At 55.4% G+C, this 17,270-nt stretch overlaps 4 protein-coding genes across 5 annotated transcripts; 1 reads left to right on the forward strand and 3 right to left on the reverse strand.

Moving 5' to 3' along the window:
- Window positions 1-1,152: 1,152 nt before the first annotated feature.
- On the reverse strand, window positions 1,153-4,695 carry LOC308224491 (aryl-hydrocarbon-interacting protein-like 1; the record flags this gene model as incomplete). Its single annotated transcript, XM_080624471.1, has 7 exons — window positions 1,153-1,656; window positions 1,960-2,525; window positions 2,974-3,115; window positions 3,237-3,413; window positions 3,479-3,667; window positions 3,854-4,033; window positions 4,600-4,695. The coding sequence occupies 7 exons, from the start codon at window positions 4,693-4,695 to the stop codon at window positions 1,153-1,155; spliced, it is 1,854 nt and encodes a 617-aa protein (XP_080480597.1).
- A 535-nt stretch (window positions 4,696-5,230) lies between these two features.
- Window positions 5,231-11,214, reverse strand: TAF7L (TATA-box binding protein associated factor 7 like). Its single transcript, XM_080624811.1, has 11 exons — window positions 10,985-11,214; window positions 10,237-10,315; window positions 9,941-10,074; window positions 9,435-9,561; window positions 9,166-9,224; window positions 8,109-8,181; window positions 7,590-7,700; window positions 7,207-7,395; window positions 6,993-7,105; window positions 6,149-6,208; window positions 5,231-5,613 (listed from the first exon to the last, which is right to left on the reverse strand). The coding sequence occupies exons 1-11, from the start codon at window positions 11,048-11,050 to the stop codon at window positions 5,569-5,571; spliced, it is 1,056 nt and encodes a 351-aa protein (XP_080480937.1). The 5' UTR covers window positions 11,051-11,214; the 3' UTR covers window positions 5,231-5,568.
- Window positions 11,215-11,271: 57 nt separating this feature from the next.
- LOC308224658 (magnesium transporter NIPA2-like) lies at window positions 11,272-15,045 on the forward strand. 2 transcript variants are annotated; one of them, XM_080624813.1, is made up of 5 exons: window positions 11,272-11,434; window positions 12,235-12,291; window positions 12,976-13,066; window positions 13,206-13,366; window positions 13,863-15,045. In XM_080624813.1, the coding sequence occupies exons 1-5, from the start codon at window positions 11,296-11,298 to the stop codon at window positions 14,489-14,491; spliced, it is 1,077 nt and encodes a 358-aa protein (XP_080480939.1). In that variant the 5' UTR covers window positions 11,272-11,295; the 3' UTR covers window positions 14,492-15,045. The 2 variants fall into 2 exon arrangements, with proteins under 2 accessions (XP_080480939.1, XP_080480938.1); XM_080624812.1 differs by lacking the exon at window positions 12,235-12,291.
- A 1,326-nt stretch (window positions 15,046-16,371) lies between these two features.
- TIMM8A (translocase of inner mitochondrial membrane 8A) lies at window positions 16,372-17,190 on the reverse strand (the record flags this gene model as incomplete). The annotated part of the gene is made up of 2 exons (XM_080624826.1): window positions 16,372-16,785; window positions 17,071-17,190. 2 exons carry the CDS (start codon window positions 17,188-17,190, stop codon window positions 16,624-16,626), a joined length of 282 nt encoding a protein of 93 aa, XP_080480952.1. The 3' UTR covers window positions 16,372-16,623.
- Window positions 17,191-17,270: the final 80 nt, after the last annotated feature.

Below are 17,270 nucleotides of genomic sequence, written 5' to 3' on the forward strand. Positions count from 1 at the left end.
GGATGAGGGCAGAGCAGCTGGCCCTGGTGCCAGGTACTGGGTACCACTGGGCTGTGTTTGGGAGCTGGGATGCGGCAGGGAGGGGAGCAGGCTGGCTAACGCTCTGGTAACCGTGGTGCTGCTGTCCTCTCTGCTTCGTGCATCTCTGCTCTGGAAGGAGAATAAATTTGTACTCATACTGAGACCCAGATCAGTGCTCTGGCCTCTTCTATCCATGCACCTCGGCTGAGTCAGAGCAGCTGCCAGCACTGTGCCACCCTGGCGCTGCTCCTGCAGGGTTGCTGGCCCACCGCTATCCCTGTGTCCACACCATTTGAAGCAGAGCAGGAGCCCTGGGCTCCCTGGACACAGATGTGTCCTCCAGCCACCATCTTCCTTCATCCCCTTCCAGCAAGATCTGCCCAGGGCCATGCAGCATCCTGGGACAGGGGCTGTGTGGGGACAGTCCCTCTTCCTCACCTGGGAATATGTGCTGTGGGAAACCCTTCAGCCCCAGGAAGGAAGTAGTCAGCAGAGGGATGCAGGGCAGGCAGCAGTGGGATGTTGGGTGGGCAGTCCTCTCCCTCCGTGTTTTCTCCTTGGAGCTCCATTAGGTCTCCAGGGCCCAGAGGTGTCCGGGTGCTTCTGCCCCATGTTCCCTGTGTCTCCATGGCACAGCGAGGGCTCAGCTGGTTCATAGCCCAGGGCAGGGCTGGGGGCTCCCTGCCCCATGGGACGCAGCCCAGCCTCAGCTGCCATGTGGAGCCTGGCCAGGGCTGGCCATTGTAGGGCTGGGCCTGCTCTCATCCCTGCTTGGATGCTACTGCATGGGGACAGCTCTCACCCAAGGGACTTTCCGGAGCTTAAATGGGGGTGAACCACAGCCTTTGTGAAGGGTGGCACAAACTGCCCCATCCCTGTGCCGCAGGCTCCAGGGCAAGGCAGGAGGTGACCAGGGAAGTGGGTCCCATCCAGGAACAGATCCAGCCCGTGGTGCCGGGAAAGAGCTTTTATTTCCGAGCCAGCAGCGCTCAGCGGTGCCCGGCTGCGCGGTGCTGGAGCCGGTGAGTTGGGGCAGGGTGGCAGCAGGCGGGTGCTGCAGCGATGGCACAGGGAGGACAGCTTTGTTCCCGTGTCAGTGCTCGGCCATGCCCCAGCCCTGGGGCTCCCCTCTCAGTGTACAGCATCCCCGCCGCCTGTGCTGTGCCCCCTCTCAGGGCTGGCCCCGAGCTCTCTGCTCTCGCTGTAGGGCCCTGCGGGTGCATCACCCCCTTCCCTGGCTGCTGTGGGGCTGGGGGGTACCCCTGCTCCTCCATCCAGCCCATCCCCTGCCCCTGCGTGCCCAGCCTGGAGCCCTGCCCCCGGGGTGAAGCTGTCTGGGACATCACCTTCCCCTCTGGCAGTGCCTGCTGGCTGCTCCCCGCTGCTCCCCTCTGCCAGCACCTCCCCGGGTGCTTCATCCAGCTCTGGGGGTCCCTCACTGGAGGACTCTGGGGCTCTGCCTGGCTCAGCCCTGGCCACGGTCCCTGTGCCAGCGTCCTGTGCCCTGCTGGCTCCTTGCTCCAGTCCCTGTCCGAACCATGCTGCCTCTGTCCCTCCCGCTGCCCCACAGTGCCCTGCAGACAGCTTGTGCAGCTCTGCTTGTGAGCTCTCTTCCTCTGCGTCCTCCTCTACCTTCTTTTCGTTTTCTTCCTCTCTGTCCTCTTTTACTTCCTCCTCCATCTTCTCCCCTTTTTCCCCCTCCTCTCCCTCCTCTTTCCCCTCCTCCTTTTTCTCTGCTTGTGGAGTCTCTTCCTTACTGTCTTTCTCTTCCTTCTGTTCCTCTCTGTCCTCTTTTACTTCCTCCTCCATCTTCTTCCCTTCCCCTTTCCTCTTCTTCTCTTTCTCTGCTTGTGGGCTGTCTTCCCCTTTGTCCTCCTCTATCTTCTTTTCCTTTTCTTCCTCCCTGTCCTCTTTTTCTTCTTTCTCCATCTTCTCTCCCTCCTCTTCTTCCTCTTCCCCTTCCTCTTCTTTCTCACCTCCCTCCTCTGCCCCCCTCTCTGTTCCCCACCTTCCTGGCTCTGCCCTAGAGGTGCCCAGGTTTTCTTCTTCCCGCACTCCTGTCCCACCCCTCCCCTCCACCTCTGCAGCCTGCCCCTGGGTCACTTCTGGTGCTGCCCCTTCACCCCCAGCCCTGGGGGTCCCTTGTTCTGCTTGGTCAGCCCCTGGTTGTTCTGCTTCTCCCATCCCTGTGCCCCACTCCCCCTGCCCAGGGGTCTCTGGGACCCCAACCTCACCCTGGGGTGCCCCTTCCTGCAGCACCTTCCCGCTCTCCTGCCCCTTGCTGGCCTGTGGCCCCCGGGGTGGCTGGAAGAGCCCTTGGTAGCGCTTCCGATCCTCCACGTGCTTCTTCCTCATCCTCTCCCCGAGCTGCTTCAGCTCCTTCTTCACGGCGGCTGCCATGGAGGGGTCGAGGTGAGCCACCCGCAGGAAGTCCTCCCGTGCCTCCCGCTCGTTCCACACAGCAGCGTGAGCCTTCGCCCGCTTGAAGTAGGCCTTGGCGTTGTCTGCCAGGAGAGGAGAGCCCCCGGGGGGTCCTGCAGCTCAGGGCCACCAGCCGCAGGGGCTGGAGACCATGGGAACGCAGGGGCCACAGAGCGCATGGAGCAGGGGTGGGTGCTATTGGAGGCAGGGGCAGGGTTACCTGTGCCACTGTGGGCACCCGGGGGGGTAGAGGGTGCAGGGATCATCATGGGGAAGGGGAATCGTGGTGGATGGGGGGATCTGGATGATGTGGGATGTCATGGGCTAGAGGTAGAGGATACAGGGTGCAGGTGTCATCATGGGCAGGGAGACCTGGGACATGGGTTCTGCAGTGGCCATGGGCATCCAAATGACACAGGCACCATCACAAGCAGAGGGATACGGGATGAGTGCTGTCACGATTGGGGGATCCAGAGGACAGATTCCCTGGGGGCTGTGTGCACAGCAGGGTGGTATGCGGGGCACAGGTACCTTTGTGTTTCTGGAGGAGCTCTGTTGTGTGCTCCAGCACCTCGTAGTACTCGCCCAGCTCCAGCTGGCACTGGCAGTAGTTGAGCACCAGCGGTGTGACCAACCTCTCCAGCTTCAGCCAGCCTTCCTCCCATGGCTTCTCCTGCCCCGGGGAGCCACAGGCAGTGTTTCATGGCTGTGGCCATCCCCTCCCTGGCATGCATGGGAGTGCTTTGCTGAAGAAACCAAGCGGGGAGGACAGGAGGTGCCCGGGTCCTGCTCACCTTGGCCTGCAGGTTCCTCAGGCAGATGACAGCCTCCTGGTACTTGGCTGCTGCCTGTGCGAACTCCTTGCGGAGCACGAGGCGATTGCCCTCGCTGTGCAGCACGGGCACCGCCGCCAGCTTCTCCTCCTTGCTCATGGCCCACGTGTCACGTTTGTATGCCGAGGGCTCCTCTACCTGCACGGGCAGCGGGAGCTGAGCGGCTGCCCTGGCCATCTCCCCCATCCCCACATCCCCCTTACCCGGAACAGCTCCATGATGAAGATGAGGGGCTGCGGCGTCCGCTGCAGCTCATCCAGGTCATCATAGCCCGTGCTATGGTAGTCAAACATGTTGCCCATGCCACAGCGGTGCTTCTGCCCTTCCAGGGGGTCCCGGCCCTCTGCGATCCTCCGCATGCCCCTGGAGACCAGGGCATACATGCCTGTGTGCTGCAAGGAGGGGGAGCACCCTGCTCAGCCTGCACCCCTTCCCCTGCGGTAGCCCACTGGTGCAATGGTGACACCTGAGCACTCAGTGCTTGCACCAGGCAAGGCTGGGGTATCTCTGGGTACATGGTTGTGTGCCCTGGTCCTGCAGAAAGGAGGGGGGTGGGTGCCTATGGGCCCCTCACTCACAATGGCATCGCACCAGAACTCAGCCACTTCCCCAGTTCTCATGGAGCTGAGCAGCGTCTCCCAGATCTCAAGCTTGAACATCTTGCCCACGATGATCTCCATGGGGATGCCAGCTTCCCGGCTGTCATCGATGACCGTCCGCTCAAAGTCATCCTTCAGTGTCTGGAAGTGGAAGGTGATCTGCCCCAGAGAAAGCTCAGCGTTGATCAGTGAGAGACCTCCAGCTCCTCACTAGCCCCAAATCCCTCTGCCATGGGGCCAGGATGTGGGGCCAAGCCTGCTCCCAGCAACGTGCTGGGTTGACTGGCAGCTCTCCATTCACAGCAGGAGATTGTGCCTCCTTCCCTCTCATGCTTCTTAAGACAGCAAGCAGATGGTGGAGTGTCTTAACACCCATCAGTGATGTATCTTGCTGTTCTCTTTGGATCCCACTTTATAATCCAGAATGCTGTCACAGGATACACCAGGATCTGACAGAACCCTCACTACTCTGCCCATACCCATGGGCTGGGGAGTATCAGAGACCCCAAACAGCTCCCCATTGGCACCCCTGTGGCTGCCTGTGCCCAAAACAGCCCTTCCTGCACCTCCCTCTTGAGAGAGATGTCCTGAAGATGGGATCTCCCCATACCACAGACCCAGAACACGGCTCATGAGCAGGGGCTCTAACTGTAACGGGCAGGGATGGTGGTGTTGGGACCACTCCCCTCTCCTAGGGCTTTGGTGCAACAACCAAGCCAACTTACCTTGCTCCCATCCTGCAGCTTTGGTAGCTCCCCTTGGCCTCCATGCAGAATCTTCTTCCTGACCCCTTCCACATTCAGCAGGTAGGTTTCCTCCATGGCTGCTCCTGCTGGCCCTCAGGAGCAGCTCACAGGCACACGGCCAAGCTCAGGCCCTTCCTGAGCTCCACGTTTTCTTCAGGGTCTCTCCCTTTCCTGACTATCTGCACACATGTCATCTCCCAGGGCTGCTGCTGGCCTTCCCAGCTCTGTGCTGGGGCACAGCTTGGAAGCCTTCTCCCCTTCCCTTGCACTTTGGGCTGACAGAGGGGTGTCCTACCGTGGCACACCCTTGGTGCCCTCTGTTGCATTCTGGAACTGCCTTTCTAATCCTCTTCCCACCCTGCCAGGTTAATCTGGGATTTGCCTGCCCAGTCTGTGAGGAATTAAAGAAACTCCCTTATCAGGAGGGCTTCGCTCCTTCCACTGCATGACATCTCACAGGGCTCCTTTCCCCAGCCTTCCTTTATCCAGCCACAGAAGGAGCACTTCAGCAAATGAACCCAGAACTGCTGTGCGTGGTCAGAGGCAGTCACAGGCTCTGTGCTCTGGAGTCTGTGCTCTGGAGACTATAGAGGAGCAGACAAGGGCTGGAAACAGTTCTTTATTGAGTCTGATTTGCAGACACAAGTATTCCTCACACACAAGTTCCTACCTGGCCACAGCTCACCAAGATGCAGAAAGCTGTCCCAGGGGGAACTAAACCCCTCTGGGAGAATGGTGCTGAATATTTACAGTAAATCCTGTGTTCTGGCTGCTGTCACAGGCGTAGTTCAATTCTTTAGCTCCACAAACCCAGCCCAGAAAAATACATGTGAGACCAGCACTGGACATGCCCAGCAGCAGAGATGTGTGACTAGAGCACAGACTTCAGCACTGCAGATAACACCTCTTCCAGCTCTGCTCGCAGGCACAAGGACCCCGTCCCACTCCTCACTTCTCCATGAGGGACTCCAGCTGCTCCTGCAGGGATGTCATCTGAAAAGAGAGAGTGAGGCATTGCAATATGGCATGGCAGGGACTCCTGGCAGCTCCAGCCCAAGCACTTCTGTTTCTGTGCGTCTTCCACCTACGTTGGTGCTGCTTTGCCTGTACATTGCAGGGAGCCATCCCTGGGCATCTCTGGGGCAGAACAGGAATGCGGGAGTGGGAACCTCCCGCCTTGGTACCTGGTTGAAACTCAGCAGAGCTGCCCAGGCAGGAAATGTGCCAAGGCCCTACAGCCACTGCCCTTCTTGTACATGGGTTTCTGTGTCAGGTTTTACCCCAGGCAGCAATCCTGACAGCCTTGGACTGTTTGTCCAAGGTTTTGGGTCACTGCTCCTCCAGAAGGAAGGCTGTAACCAACCCCATCTCCTACACCTCCTTCTGCTTGGAAGCTCCTGCAACTACAGATAAGGTACAGGCACAGCTGACCTGGTGTGGTACAAGACTCAGAAAACTTCATCATAAGTCAAGCCTAGAACCACATCGTGTCCCAGTTCTTCCCCCTCCACTGTGGGAGCTTCCTCACCTGCTGCTTCTCTCGCTCCTCCTGCTGCTTGAACTCATCCAGCACAGCCTGGAGACGCGTCTGCAGAGACAAACATGAGACACCGCAGTCACCGGTGTGTTCTCACCTGAATGGGTGCCAGTACAAAGTGTCAAAGAGTGCAGCAAGCCCCAGGCTGCACGGACAACCAGCCCTGCAGTTGTGTGCAATCCCAACCCCTAAAAATTGATAGGCCCAGATGGTATCTTCCGAGGGTGTTAAGAGAGCTGGCTGACATTGCAAGGCCGCTCTCCATAGTCTTTGAGAAGTCGTGGAGATCAGAGGACATCCCAGGAGACTGGAAGAAGGCAAATGTCACCTCCATCTACAAGAAGGGCTTAAAGGTTTTTTCAGCCTAGAGAAAACGTGGCTCAGGGGAGACCTTATCACCATGTTTAAATCTAAAGGGTGGCTACAAAGAAGATGGAAACTTCCTTTTTACAAGGAGTCACATGGAAAAGACAAGGGTTAATGGGTACAAGTTACTCCCAGGGACATTCCGGTGGGGCACAAGGGGAAAATTTTTCCCAATGAGAACAATCAGCCATTGGAACAATCTCCCCAGGGAAGTGGTGGATTCCCCAAAATCGGATACCTTTAAGATTCAGCTGGACAGGGTGCTGGGCATCTTGTATAGACTGCTTTTGCCATGAAAGATTGGATCAGATGATCCTTATGATCCCTTCCAACCTGGGATTCCATGATTTTTAACCCAGCAAGCCCAGACCCATGCCTTTTCCAGGCCAGCAGCAGAATCAGTCTGCTGGATCTAATGGCAATCCAGTGCTAAGCAGAAGACTTGAAGAGCCTCCAGGAGAGCTCTCACCTTGAGGGCTAGGTTCTCCACTTTCATGATGAGATCTTCCTGGCGCTTCCTCCTGTCCTGGGTCTCCTGGAGTTTACTTTTCAGGTTGTCAATCTGCTTCTGGATCCCCATGACTGGAAGAGAGAGTGAGCTCAGACCCACAGCAGCAGCAGAGCTGGGCAGTGCAGGCTGCCTGGCACCCTGGTGATCCTACTGTGCTCTGCTATCCACTCACCTATCTGGTTGGAGCCCTCATTCTCCTGTTGCTGCCCATCAGACTCATTCAGCTTGTCCTGCAGCTGCCTCTCCAAGTCATCCTCAGTGTCCATGATGTTCAGGTCTTCATCGTCATGATGATCTCTCTCATCTTCATCTTCACTGCTGCTGCTGATGTCATTAAATATCTCCCGTAGTTCATCATGTTCTAAGGGGAAGAGAAGAGAAAAAGCACAGCTGATGACCTCCTCACACCCTCTGCCTGCCAGGGACCATGTCAGTACTGGGTGCCTCCCTCAACACCCTCTCTCCTTTGCTCTGGTTAGGGCTTAGCCCAGAGAGAATGGGGCCAACTGATTTACTTAGAGGCTAGAAAGAAAACAACAGCCTTGCTCACTGCACCTGAGGAGCCTTGCTTATGTCCTGACATCCCTGGGGAGGAGATGTCCAGGCTGGTGAGCGAACCATGGTTGTCTACTTCTTTTGTTTCATCTTCAGCAATGACTTCCCAGCCTGACAGCAGGAACAGATGAGTCAAGGGAAAAAGAGGAACATGAAAGATGCAGTGTGATGGAAGAATGCTAAAACCTGCAGCGGATCACTGTCCCTCCAGCAAGTCTGGCCTTGCAGCTATGGCTATCCAGGACAAACCACCCCAGCCCCTTTGTTTGATGACTTCTCCTCTGCCATTACTTCAGTTCCTGCTCACTACAATACTACAGTCCAAGAAAGGTTACCATGAAGAAACAACGAGCTCTGAACAAGGCAAAGATGAAGATCCAAAACTTCAGTGCCTCTTGTACCTCTGTCTTGCAGCCCCTCACACCAATACTAAGCTGAACTTGTTTCCTTTCCAGAACCCCCAGGTCACACATAGTGCCCTGTCCCCCACTTGGGCTTTTTTCTCTCCTAAAAGGATACGGACACTGACAGCTTCAGCATCTGTGCTCAGGAGACGCTTCACCTCTTTTTCCACATCAGGAGACTCTATATACTAGGCCAGAGAGGGGAAAGAGAACAAAGAAATTGTTAAATGCCTCGCGCACGCTGCTGATGTTGGCCAGCTCCAACCCTCCACCTCTGGACAGAGCCTTGTTTCAAGCCTCTCTTCTCTTATGCTTTCTGCTCAGCCTTTGCTCATCCTCACCCTAGAAGTAATTTATGCACCTCCTGAAGGCAGCCCATCTTTTTTGTACAGGGCTCCTTGGTGGGCTGTGTGCTCTCACTTTTGTACTTGGCTATGAAATAAGACTTTAGGTGTGTATGCAGAAAGTCTTTGAGGTGCTGTATCTTGACGGATGGTCAGCTCAGCTCCTTCGCACCTCACTCAAAAGGTGGTTTAATTTTTCACTTTTAAATCAGCCAGGAATCTTAATGCAGTGACATCAAATCTCTCCTGTGAGCTATAAGAATGTCTTGAGTAATTTGTTTCCCAAATGTCATGCGAAATAGCAGGAAATAGTTCTCAGGAACTGCAAAGCACAGAAGAACAAGTCTTCTCAACCTCACAGCGCTGCCTCTCCCCAGCACCTTGCCTGGTTTGTGCATATGCACAGAGACAGTCTCTGAGCTCCATCTGTTGTCACTCCCCCAGCTGAAATGACAGTTATTCTATTTGTAGCATTGCTTGTTGAGGAAGGGAACAGCTTATGCATAGAGAGATTTCAGCTGGGAAAGCAGGAACAAGCGGGGCTCCATTTCCATGCAAGTCTTCCTTCTCTACAAGCAGGAAGAGATGCACTGTGGCAGGGCAGACACAGGAATGGGGTCCAGCAGTTCTCTGCACAGAGGATTTTCCCCTTAGGAGCATCTTGAAAAACATGGAAGAAGCACCCAAGGAAATGTTTAAATCTACTACCAATCCTTCACCCTCATCTTGGGCAAGGAAACACGTGAAGCAATGTTTTCTGGGCTCAGAGAGAGACACAGCCCTAATGCCTCTGCCTTGGTTCCTGTATCTGTGTGAGAAGCAACTCACCTTCTTCTTAGCTGTCTTCCGGAATCGTCTCTTCCGTACATTTTTCAGGGGAAGAGTGACTGTGACAGAGGAAACAGATTGCATGTGTCAGGCAGATGGCCTAATGGGAGAGCTGTGTGCCAACAGCGAGAAGATCCCTTTGGGAACAGAGACAGCACTGAAAAGAGCAGCACCACAGGCAAGACGTGGCAGTGGTGAGTGCCCTCAATAGCTGTGGGGACACTGGGGTAGTGGGATGGAGCTGTTTGTTTGGCACAGCCTCTACTCACTGCCATGGTTCCAGATGAATTTCTTCTCTCTGTCCTTGTCCTTCTTCTTGTTTGCCTTGGGGTCAGTGCTCACAGTTTGCTCTTCCAAAGGGGGGTACAGATCACCATCCACAGTGCAAACAAGCATCTGGAATCCCCACATAAACACAAAGGGTGCTTATTGTTATACAAGGACAAAAGGATGTGAAAGCTTTTGTGGAAAATGAAGCGACTGCCCACTGCACGGGTGAGCCAAGGGGATTCCCAGGCACGGGGTATGAGAAACACAGTATTCCACACCCAGCTCACTTCATATGCAGACACAGCAGCAGGTAAGCTGTTACAAGGACAATCACGTTTCATGCTTTGCAAATGGGATTTCTAAATGAATTTTAAACTGCTAATATTGTGAGAACACCGAAATTGGCCATGTTATACTGGGTGTCCAGCTGCCAAAGTATACAGGGGTTTTCCTGGAGATGGGAGCAAGGAATTAAGCTGCTGGGGCAGATGAGGACAGCCCATACCTGGCAAATATCTGCTGTCTTATAGAAGGTTTTCTTGTCAATGGTTTTTAAGCTCTCGATGATGCAGGGCAGATCCACAAGCTTGGCTGCCAGTGGCACCCGGTCCACACGGACTATCCCATGGCGCCCATCCGCTGCGGAAAGCCATGGGACAGGTTAGCACTGCCACTGAACAGTTAAACTGAGCAACACGCTCCTGGGCAGCAAAGATATCAAGGGAAGACACATGCAAGTCGCACAGCTTCACTTGTGGACTGTCAGAGGAGTTATAAGATGCCCCGATCCTGCTCACTCACCATGTAGCTCAATGGTGAGCCTGTCCTTCAAGTTGACATTCCCAGACTGTACCGCTCGCCGCACAGTGGAGGCATATTCCTGGGAAGGTTGGAAAGCCTTATGTCAGGAGTGGATGGGCTTCCGAGAATCACCAAAGGTTTCTGCCCAGCCTACCCAGCTTCAAGCACCCCTGCCATGCCAATACAGACAACTGCAATGAAAACGGCACCCTCCTCCCAGTACATTATCTCTGCGGCTCTGCTATTCCCAGTGCCCTTCACCCCCCAGGACATGAAACAGCTTTGACAGCGGGGTGAAGCCCCCGACTTCAGTGCGATTCCCTGCCGGGGACACAGCTCTGCGGGCAGTTACAGCTCCCATCACCGAGCTCTTGTGGTCTCAGCATGACGCAGTCTTGGCTTCAAGCATCCAACCCACAGCATCAAGCGCACTGACAGCCACAGCAACTGCAGAGCCAGCACCCGCGGTGCCTCAGGTTCCCACCCTGATCCTCTATGCTGTCTTCTCAGCCTCCTGCTCTGTGTCACCTCCTCTTAAGAGGAAGCCATGGAAAATCAGCCCAAAGCAGTGGGAACGGGCCACCCAAAGCCCAAAGCATCCAGCCTGCTCCTATGTCCCGTGCCAGGTCCGCGGGCTCACAACCGGCTCCACCTGCCTTGCCAACCCGTGTCGCCAGCCCGCTGCTCCGGTAAACGCGAATGAGCCGCACGTAACCGCGACGGCTGCCCCAGACCGAACGGCTCTTACCGGCGGCAGCCGCAGCACGAACTGGCTCTCCAGCTCATGCGGAGCATCGTCCTTGCCCTTACTCATCTCCCCTTCTTCGCCAGGAACACCAAGCCTGAAACCCAGGGTGACGGCAGCCCCGCGGCGGGGGACCTGCGCCTGTCCGAGCCCTGGGGCCGCACTGCCACCGAGATCAGCCCCCGGCTGGGCCTGCCCGGCGCTACGCGGGCCCGCTCAGCCGGGCGGAAGCCAGACTCGGTGCGCCGGCAACAGCCCTCCCCCGGAACGGAGCCTGTGCCGGAGCACCGGAAGGAGCGGGCGGCGGCGCTACCATGGGCCCCGAGGGCGGGCGGCCTCAGTTCTACGTGGGGCTGGGCCTGGCGCTGGCCTCCAGCGCCTTCATCGGCGGCAGCTTCATCCTCAAGAAGAAGGGGCTGCTCCGGCTGTGCCGCCGCGGCCGCACCAGGGCAGGTACCGCCGCCTGCGGGCCGGGGGGCGAAGAGGGGCGGCGGCGGGTGAGGGGGAGCGGGGAGCGCGGGACGCACCGGGGCTTGAGCCGACGGCGGAGCCGGACCCCGGCTCACGGCCTCGGCGCTGTCACTGCCGCGGCACCTCCGCCGGGACAGCGCTGGGCCTTGGCTGCCTCCTCCTTGCTTGTGGGGCTGCTTGGTTCAAAAGTAGGCTTCTTCCACAGGGGAGCGCCCGTAGCCACACGGGCATGTTCATAGAACGGGACCTTGGAACTGCTCTTTCAAAAGCAAAACCGGGGTAAAATCTTTGCTTTTAGGGTAAAGGAATCAGTGCTTGCGCATGGCCAGTGTGTGACAAGGCAGCCTTGTGCTTGGAGATCAGGCTGATCCCAGTTGCTCGCTTCCCCGCGGCTGTTCTGGCATGATAAGCCTGTTGGGTAGCTTATAGAATCATAGAATCAGCCAGGTTGGAAGACACGTTTGAGGTCATCAGGTCCAACCTTTACCCCAGCACTGCCGAGGCCACCACTGACCCACGGCACTGAGGGCCTCATCTACACGGTGTGTGAATGCTTCCAGGGACGGTGACCCCAGCACTGCCCTGTTCCATACCTGATCACCCTCGTGGTGAAGGAATTGTTCCTAATGTCCAACCTAAACCTCCCCAGTGCAGCTTGAGGCCTTTTCTTCTTGTCCTATCACTTGTTACTTAAGAGACCAACCCCGACCTCTCTACAACCTCCTTTCAGGTACTTGTGGAGAGCAATGGTCTGAGGTTTCTTGTTGCTCTTTCTTACTTAGGACAAGGAGGTCACGCATACCTGCAGGAATGGCTTTGGTGGGCAGGACTGCTCTGCAGTAAGTACCTGCTCTAACGTTGTGAAAGGACACACTTACGAGTGCATTAGTCATGGTTTCCAGTTGCTTTTGTGTTTTATTTATTATGAACATTGTTTGCTTCATTTTTATCTGAGGATGCTGTTGATCTCATCACAACTCTGTATATTCTAAATTCTTATGCATTACCAGGTTTCTTTGCTTAAACAGGAGTCGAGGAGCTGGTCTAACTGAGTTAAGTGCTCCTGACATGGCCTGCCCAGACAATGTAGTTATAACAGCACATCCAGCACTGTGGGTTTAGTGCTACAGCAGTTTCAGCAGCTGTGGTTTACACTTTTCAACGTTATTAATCAATTTTACTTGAGTTACCCTTTACAAAGCTGTAAAAGCTTGCCCTGGAAGGACTGGAACATGACTTAGAAACATGGGTCAAAACTCCTTTTTGCTTTGAGAACATTGTGGAACTATTTTCCTGTGGTTCTTGCTAATGTGAGCAAAGATCACCATGCAAAACCACAAAGCCTTTGCAGGGGAACCTGTATCAGGCTTCTGCTTGTTCTTGCTGGTGCTGTGCTTTCCTGGTTGCGCAGCGTAACCTCAGAGAAACATGGGCTGCTCAGGTGGAAACAGAGGCTCTCTTCTGACTGATGTATTATGCTGAATTGCTCCTCTGATGCTCACCTGACAGCGTTTCTCTTGCAGTGGGAGTTGGAGAAGCAGCAAATTTTGCTGCCTATGCCTTTGCCCCTGCAACACTGGTAACTCCACTGGGGGCTCTGAGTGTCCTGGTTAGGTAAGCAGCCTCAGAAACACCCTTACCTCACCTGCCACCCCTTAGTAGTGAATGCAGTTGCTCTGCTTTGCTCCCTCTCTTCCCCCAGGTACTTCATCTCTTGGCCTCATTGATTTGGGGTTTTTTTACCATCTTTCAGTGCAGTTTTGTCTTCCACCTTCCTGAATGAGCAGCTGAATGTTCATGGGAAGATCGGCTGCATCCTGAGTATCCTGGGCTCCACAGTGATGGTGATCCATGCTCCACAGGAAGAAGAGGTTTCCAGCCTGGCGTCAATGGCAGAGAAGCTGAAAGATCCAGGTACTTAAATATAAAGGGTCCTATCAATTCAGGCTTGGAAATGACAGTAGAAGGTAGGATACAACTTGGATAGATTGGGAAGGACTGAACTAAAGAGTAATAGAGCTGTTTCTTATTCTGTACATCAGTGAAGGAAACATCTCCCTGTGTCTAGGATAGCTTGTGGGTTGCCTTCTGTGGTGGGAAAGGACTGGAGTCTCCACACTTTAAATGTGAAAGAAACAGCACAGGAGATGGAGGAAGAAAGCACAGGAGAGGAGCAAAGCAGAGTAACAGGTAGATGATGCAGCTGATTAGAGGAAGTGCTCTGGCAGGGCCGGGTACTCCTGTGATGTGGTGCTTTCCTCTTTATCCCACCACAGCCCACAGAATTCAGGTAGGGCTTCCCAAGCCTTCTGCCACCTTCCTAGACCTCCATCTCTAAGTGCTGTTCAGTTACATCTGTCACTGGCACTGCTGTTGTCTGGTAGAGATCTTTAATTCTTCTTTCCCCAAGGATTCATTGTATTTGCTGTCTGTGTCCTGGTGAGCACCCTTCTGCTTATCTTTGTGGCCGGACCCCGTTACGGACAGACCAACATCCTGGTTTATGTGTTGGTGTGCTCTGCCATTGGCTCGCTTTCTGTGTCCTGTGTCAAAGGCTTGGGAATTGCTCTGAAAGAACTGTTTTCTGGGAAGCCAGTCCTGAAAGAACCACTGGGCTGGGTGCTCCTTGTGTGCCTGGTGATCTGCATCAGCATCCAGATCAACTACCTGAACAAAGCCTTGGACATCTTCAACACATCTCTGGTCACACCCATTTACTACGTGCTGTTCACCACAGCAGTCATGATGTGCTCTGCCATCCTCTTCAAGGAGTGGCAACACATGGTGCTGGACAACATCATCGGCGCCATCAGCGGCTTTCTCACCATCGTGTCTGGCATCTTTCTCCTGCACGCCTTCAGGGACGTGCCCTTCAGCCCCAGCCTCCTGCCCCTCTTCCTCCAGCAGGGCAGGACAGACCTGCGTGCCTCGTGGAGGAGCGCAGACAGACACCAGTCGTGTCAGCACCAACCTCTTCTGCCCTCAGAGGACAAAGGCTCTCAGAGCACAGAAGAGGAGGCGGAAGGTGAGGGTGTGTGAGGAAGCCTCTGAACTGCTAGCTTCTGCTCCCACCACTAAGCAGCTCTGCTGCCTCAGCTGCTGCTACACCAGCCTCAGGTGTGAGATGGGGGAGCTGCCACTGCCAGGAGGCTGACAGGAACAGCAGCTTCCTGTGGCTACAGACAGGAGCCTTGGGAACTGCCCAGCTCCTGGGATCTGGTGCCTCTTCAGTGTTCTTGCACGTGAAGAATCCATCTGCCCTTAATCAGGACACAGGCTTCAGCTGCCCAGAGGCTCGCAGCACTAACACAGTGCTAACCCTTACTGAGTTTGGAGACCACACGTGGGGAGGCCTCACAGCCCTTTTAAGAATAGAAGATTAACAGTTACAAACTAATCTAACCTGGTGCTGAGATGACAGGGAGAGAAAATGGCTGTCTGGCCTGAAAAGATGACATACCCAGAGTATTCATTCAAGTACTTGTTTTGCTCACTCTGCTAGAATTTATTTACAGATTCACATCCAAGAACAGAGTACAGCGAAAATGGGAAAACTTCCGTGGTGCTGCCACTGCTGTGGCTCTTACAGAGGGACCAACCTCTTCATCCAGTACCTGCTGTGCAGGTGACGAAGCGCCTGCTGACTGTAATCTATTAAAAACCGTTCTGTTCAGTTACCGAGTGGCTCATGTTCCATTTGTACCGAGAGCTGCGCCGTGCTGAACGGCCTGAGGGGTTGCAGGGTAGGAAGAACCGTGCTGATGCTCCAGAGAAATTCAAGATAGGGACAGGAGTGGGAATCACTTTGGGAACAGGGGCGACCTAAGAGTCCTTAGCTATTGAGGTAAGTTTCTGAAAGATAACTAGACAGCCTTGTCCTCACTTACATGGGTTTCTATCTGCATAGCTCTGCTGAACGCATCCTGAATTTGTTCCCAAGCTACCTGTGTTAGGAACTCACACACCGTCTCCAGCCACCCATGGCAGATGGACACTTGCAGAACTGCTTTAGCAGGTTCCTGTATAGAGCTCCAAGGCACTGCCAGTGGTCATGCTAGGCTTCCCAGAGCCATGCAGTATGGAAACACTGCTGAAATGCCATGCTGCCTTTCCAGAGCGCAGGTGAGGAGTTTGCTGTTTTGCCAGTTAGAAGCTACTCTCTGTGCCCTGGGGACAGAGGTCAAGAAGACACAGTCACAGGCTTCCCTCCAGTCACCTCCACAGGTAAAGGTGCATGAGGTTATAAAGTACCGGATTACTTATTTCCTGCATTTAGTCTAAAGAAACTACTTCTTTACAGGGCACCAGAAGAGGAAAAGCCACAGCCTCTCCCAGAAACAAGTTTAGATTCATGGGATCAAATTAATTGAGCAACAGGTCTCAATTCAGAGGAGACCTTCTAGCCAAAAGATAATTATACCCCCTCCCTACTAATTGTAAAATAAGCAGGATCACTGGGAAGGAGGGGGAGTGGCAAGGCCAGATTTTCAGTCCTCAGTGGCCATCTGCCTGAACAAAGGAGAATCTCATGTTAGAAATTGACCCAGTTAATATTTATTAACATTGACCAGGGGAAAGCAGTTAATGGAGCGGTCAGTATTGACAGAGTTGTGCTGCAGTGTGAAAACCTTTCGCTTTGGCCACATGAATGATTTACCTGTGGAAAGTAGTCCCCAGTAGTGATACTGCCTGGGATGATCACTGTGCCCAGCAAGCTCTTCTCCCTAAGGGTACCTCTCCCAGATTGAGCAGCAATGGCACCTACAGGGCTTGTGTCTACCCAGGAGGGTTTGTTTTGTGCAGCACCATTAAGGCAGCGGTCACGGGCTGGCCTCACGCAGAGCTGACGTTCACATCAGCACTGGGAGCACCCCCAGACGTGAGCATCACCACCCCTCCATTCAACCGAATGGGTGCATTGCAAACACTCCCTGAGGAGCACCGGAGTCCCAGCACAAAGCCGGCTGCTGGCCCGCGGAGCCAGGAGCAGCACATTGCCCCGGGGAGCAGCGACTGTGCCTCTGCCGTGGGCTCTCATCTGGCTGCAACTTCCCCGAGCTTGGCATTGAATTAAATCCTAACCCCCAGAGCTGCCGCCGCGGGCTCATTCGGGCAGCGGTGACCAGGAGCCGGCGGGGGGTGGCCGGTGTCCGCCGGGGCGCGGGTCCCGCTCAGTCGGACAGGCTCTCCGAGAAGGCCGACTTGGACTTCTGCGTCTGCTCCAGCCGGTTCAGGATGAACTGGCTCGTGTCGATGAAACGCTCCACGCAGTTCACGAAGCACGTCTCGGCCCGGCTGTCCAGCTTCGGGCCCGGCTTGTCCATGCACTTCTCCTGCACACAGCGGGGGACCCGTTGGTCCCGGACGTACCGCGGCCCGACCCTCCCCTGCCTCGGGACCCTTCTCCAGCCCATCCAGGCCCCCCGACCGGGACCCTCCCAGTCCCGTCCTGCCTTTCCCCACGAGTCCTCCCCACCCCCGGGGATCACAATGCTCCCATAGTGGCTCCATTCTGCCCCCGCCTCCCTTCTCCCCCTGGGGACAAAGGTTCACCCGCCCCCCCCCACCACCACGACCGCGACCCGCCGCGGCGGTGACCGGAACCGGGCCGCCCGTACCCAGCAGAGCTCGGTCATCTGGTGCACCAGCTGCTGGAACCGCTGCTTCTGCGTTTCCACCTCGATGAAGCGCTGCAGCTGCGGATCGGCAGCGCCCAGCCCTGCGGCGGACGCGTCCATCCCGGTGCCACCGGTACCGCCGGGTCCCGCCGCGCCGCGACCTTCACGTGCCGCGCCACGCCGCAGCCAACGCGCGTGCG

This window comes from Psittacula echo (genome assembly GCF_963264785.1).
Source record: "Psittacula echo genome assembly, chromosome: 8".
Lineage (NCBI taxonomy): Eukaryota > Metazoa > Chordata > Aves > Psittaciformes > Psittacidae > Psittacula > Psittacula echo.

Bases quoted from the DNA above. Each gene is read 5' to 3' on its own strand.
- LOC308224658 (XM_080624813.1), top strand. From the start codon at position 11,296: ATGGGCCCCGAGGGCGGGCGGCCTCAGTTCTACGTGGGGCTGGGCCTG. The intron at 11,435-12,234 runs GTACCGCCGCCT...TTTCTTACTTAG, and splicing joins CCGCGGCCGCACCAGGGCAG to GACAAGGAGGTCACGCATAC. The intron at 13,367-13,862 runs GTACTTAAATAT...TCTTTCCCCAAG, and splicing joins AGAGAAGCTGAAAGATCCAG to GATTCATTGTATTTGCTGTC.
- TAF7L (XM_080624811.1), bottom strand. From the start codon at position 11,050: ATGAGTAAGGGCAAGGACGATGCTCCGCATGAGCTGGAGAGCCAGTTC. The intron at 10,075-10,236 runs GTGAGTGAGCAG...GGCTTTCCGCAG, and splicing joins GCTCACCATTGAGCTACATG to CGGATGGGCGCCATGGGATA. The intron at 7,701-8,108 runs GTATCCTTTTAG...TCCTGCTGTCAG, and splicing joins TGCTGAAGCTGTCAGTGTCC to GCTGGGAAGTCATTGCTGAA.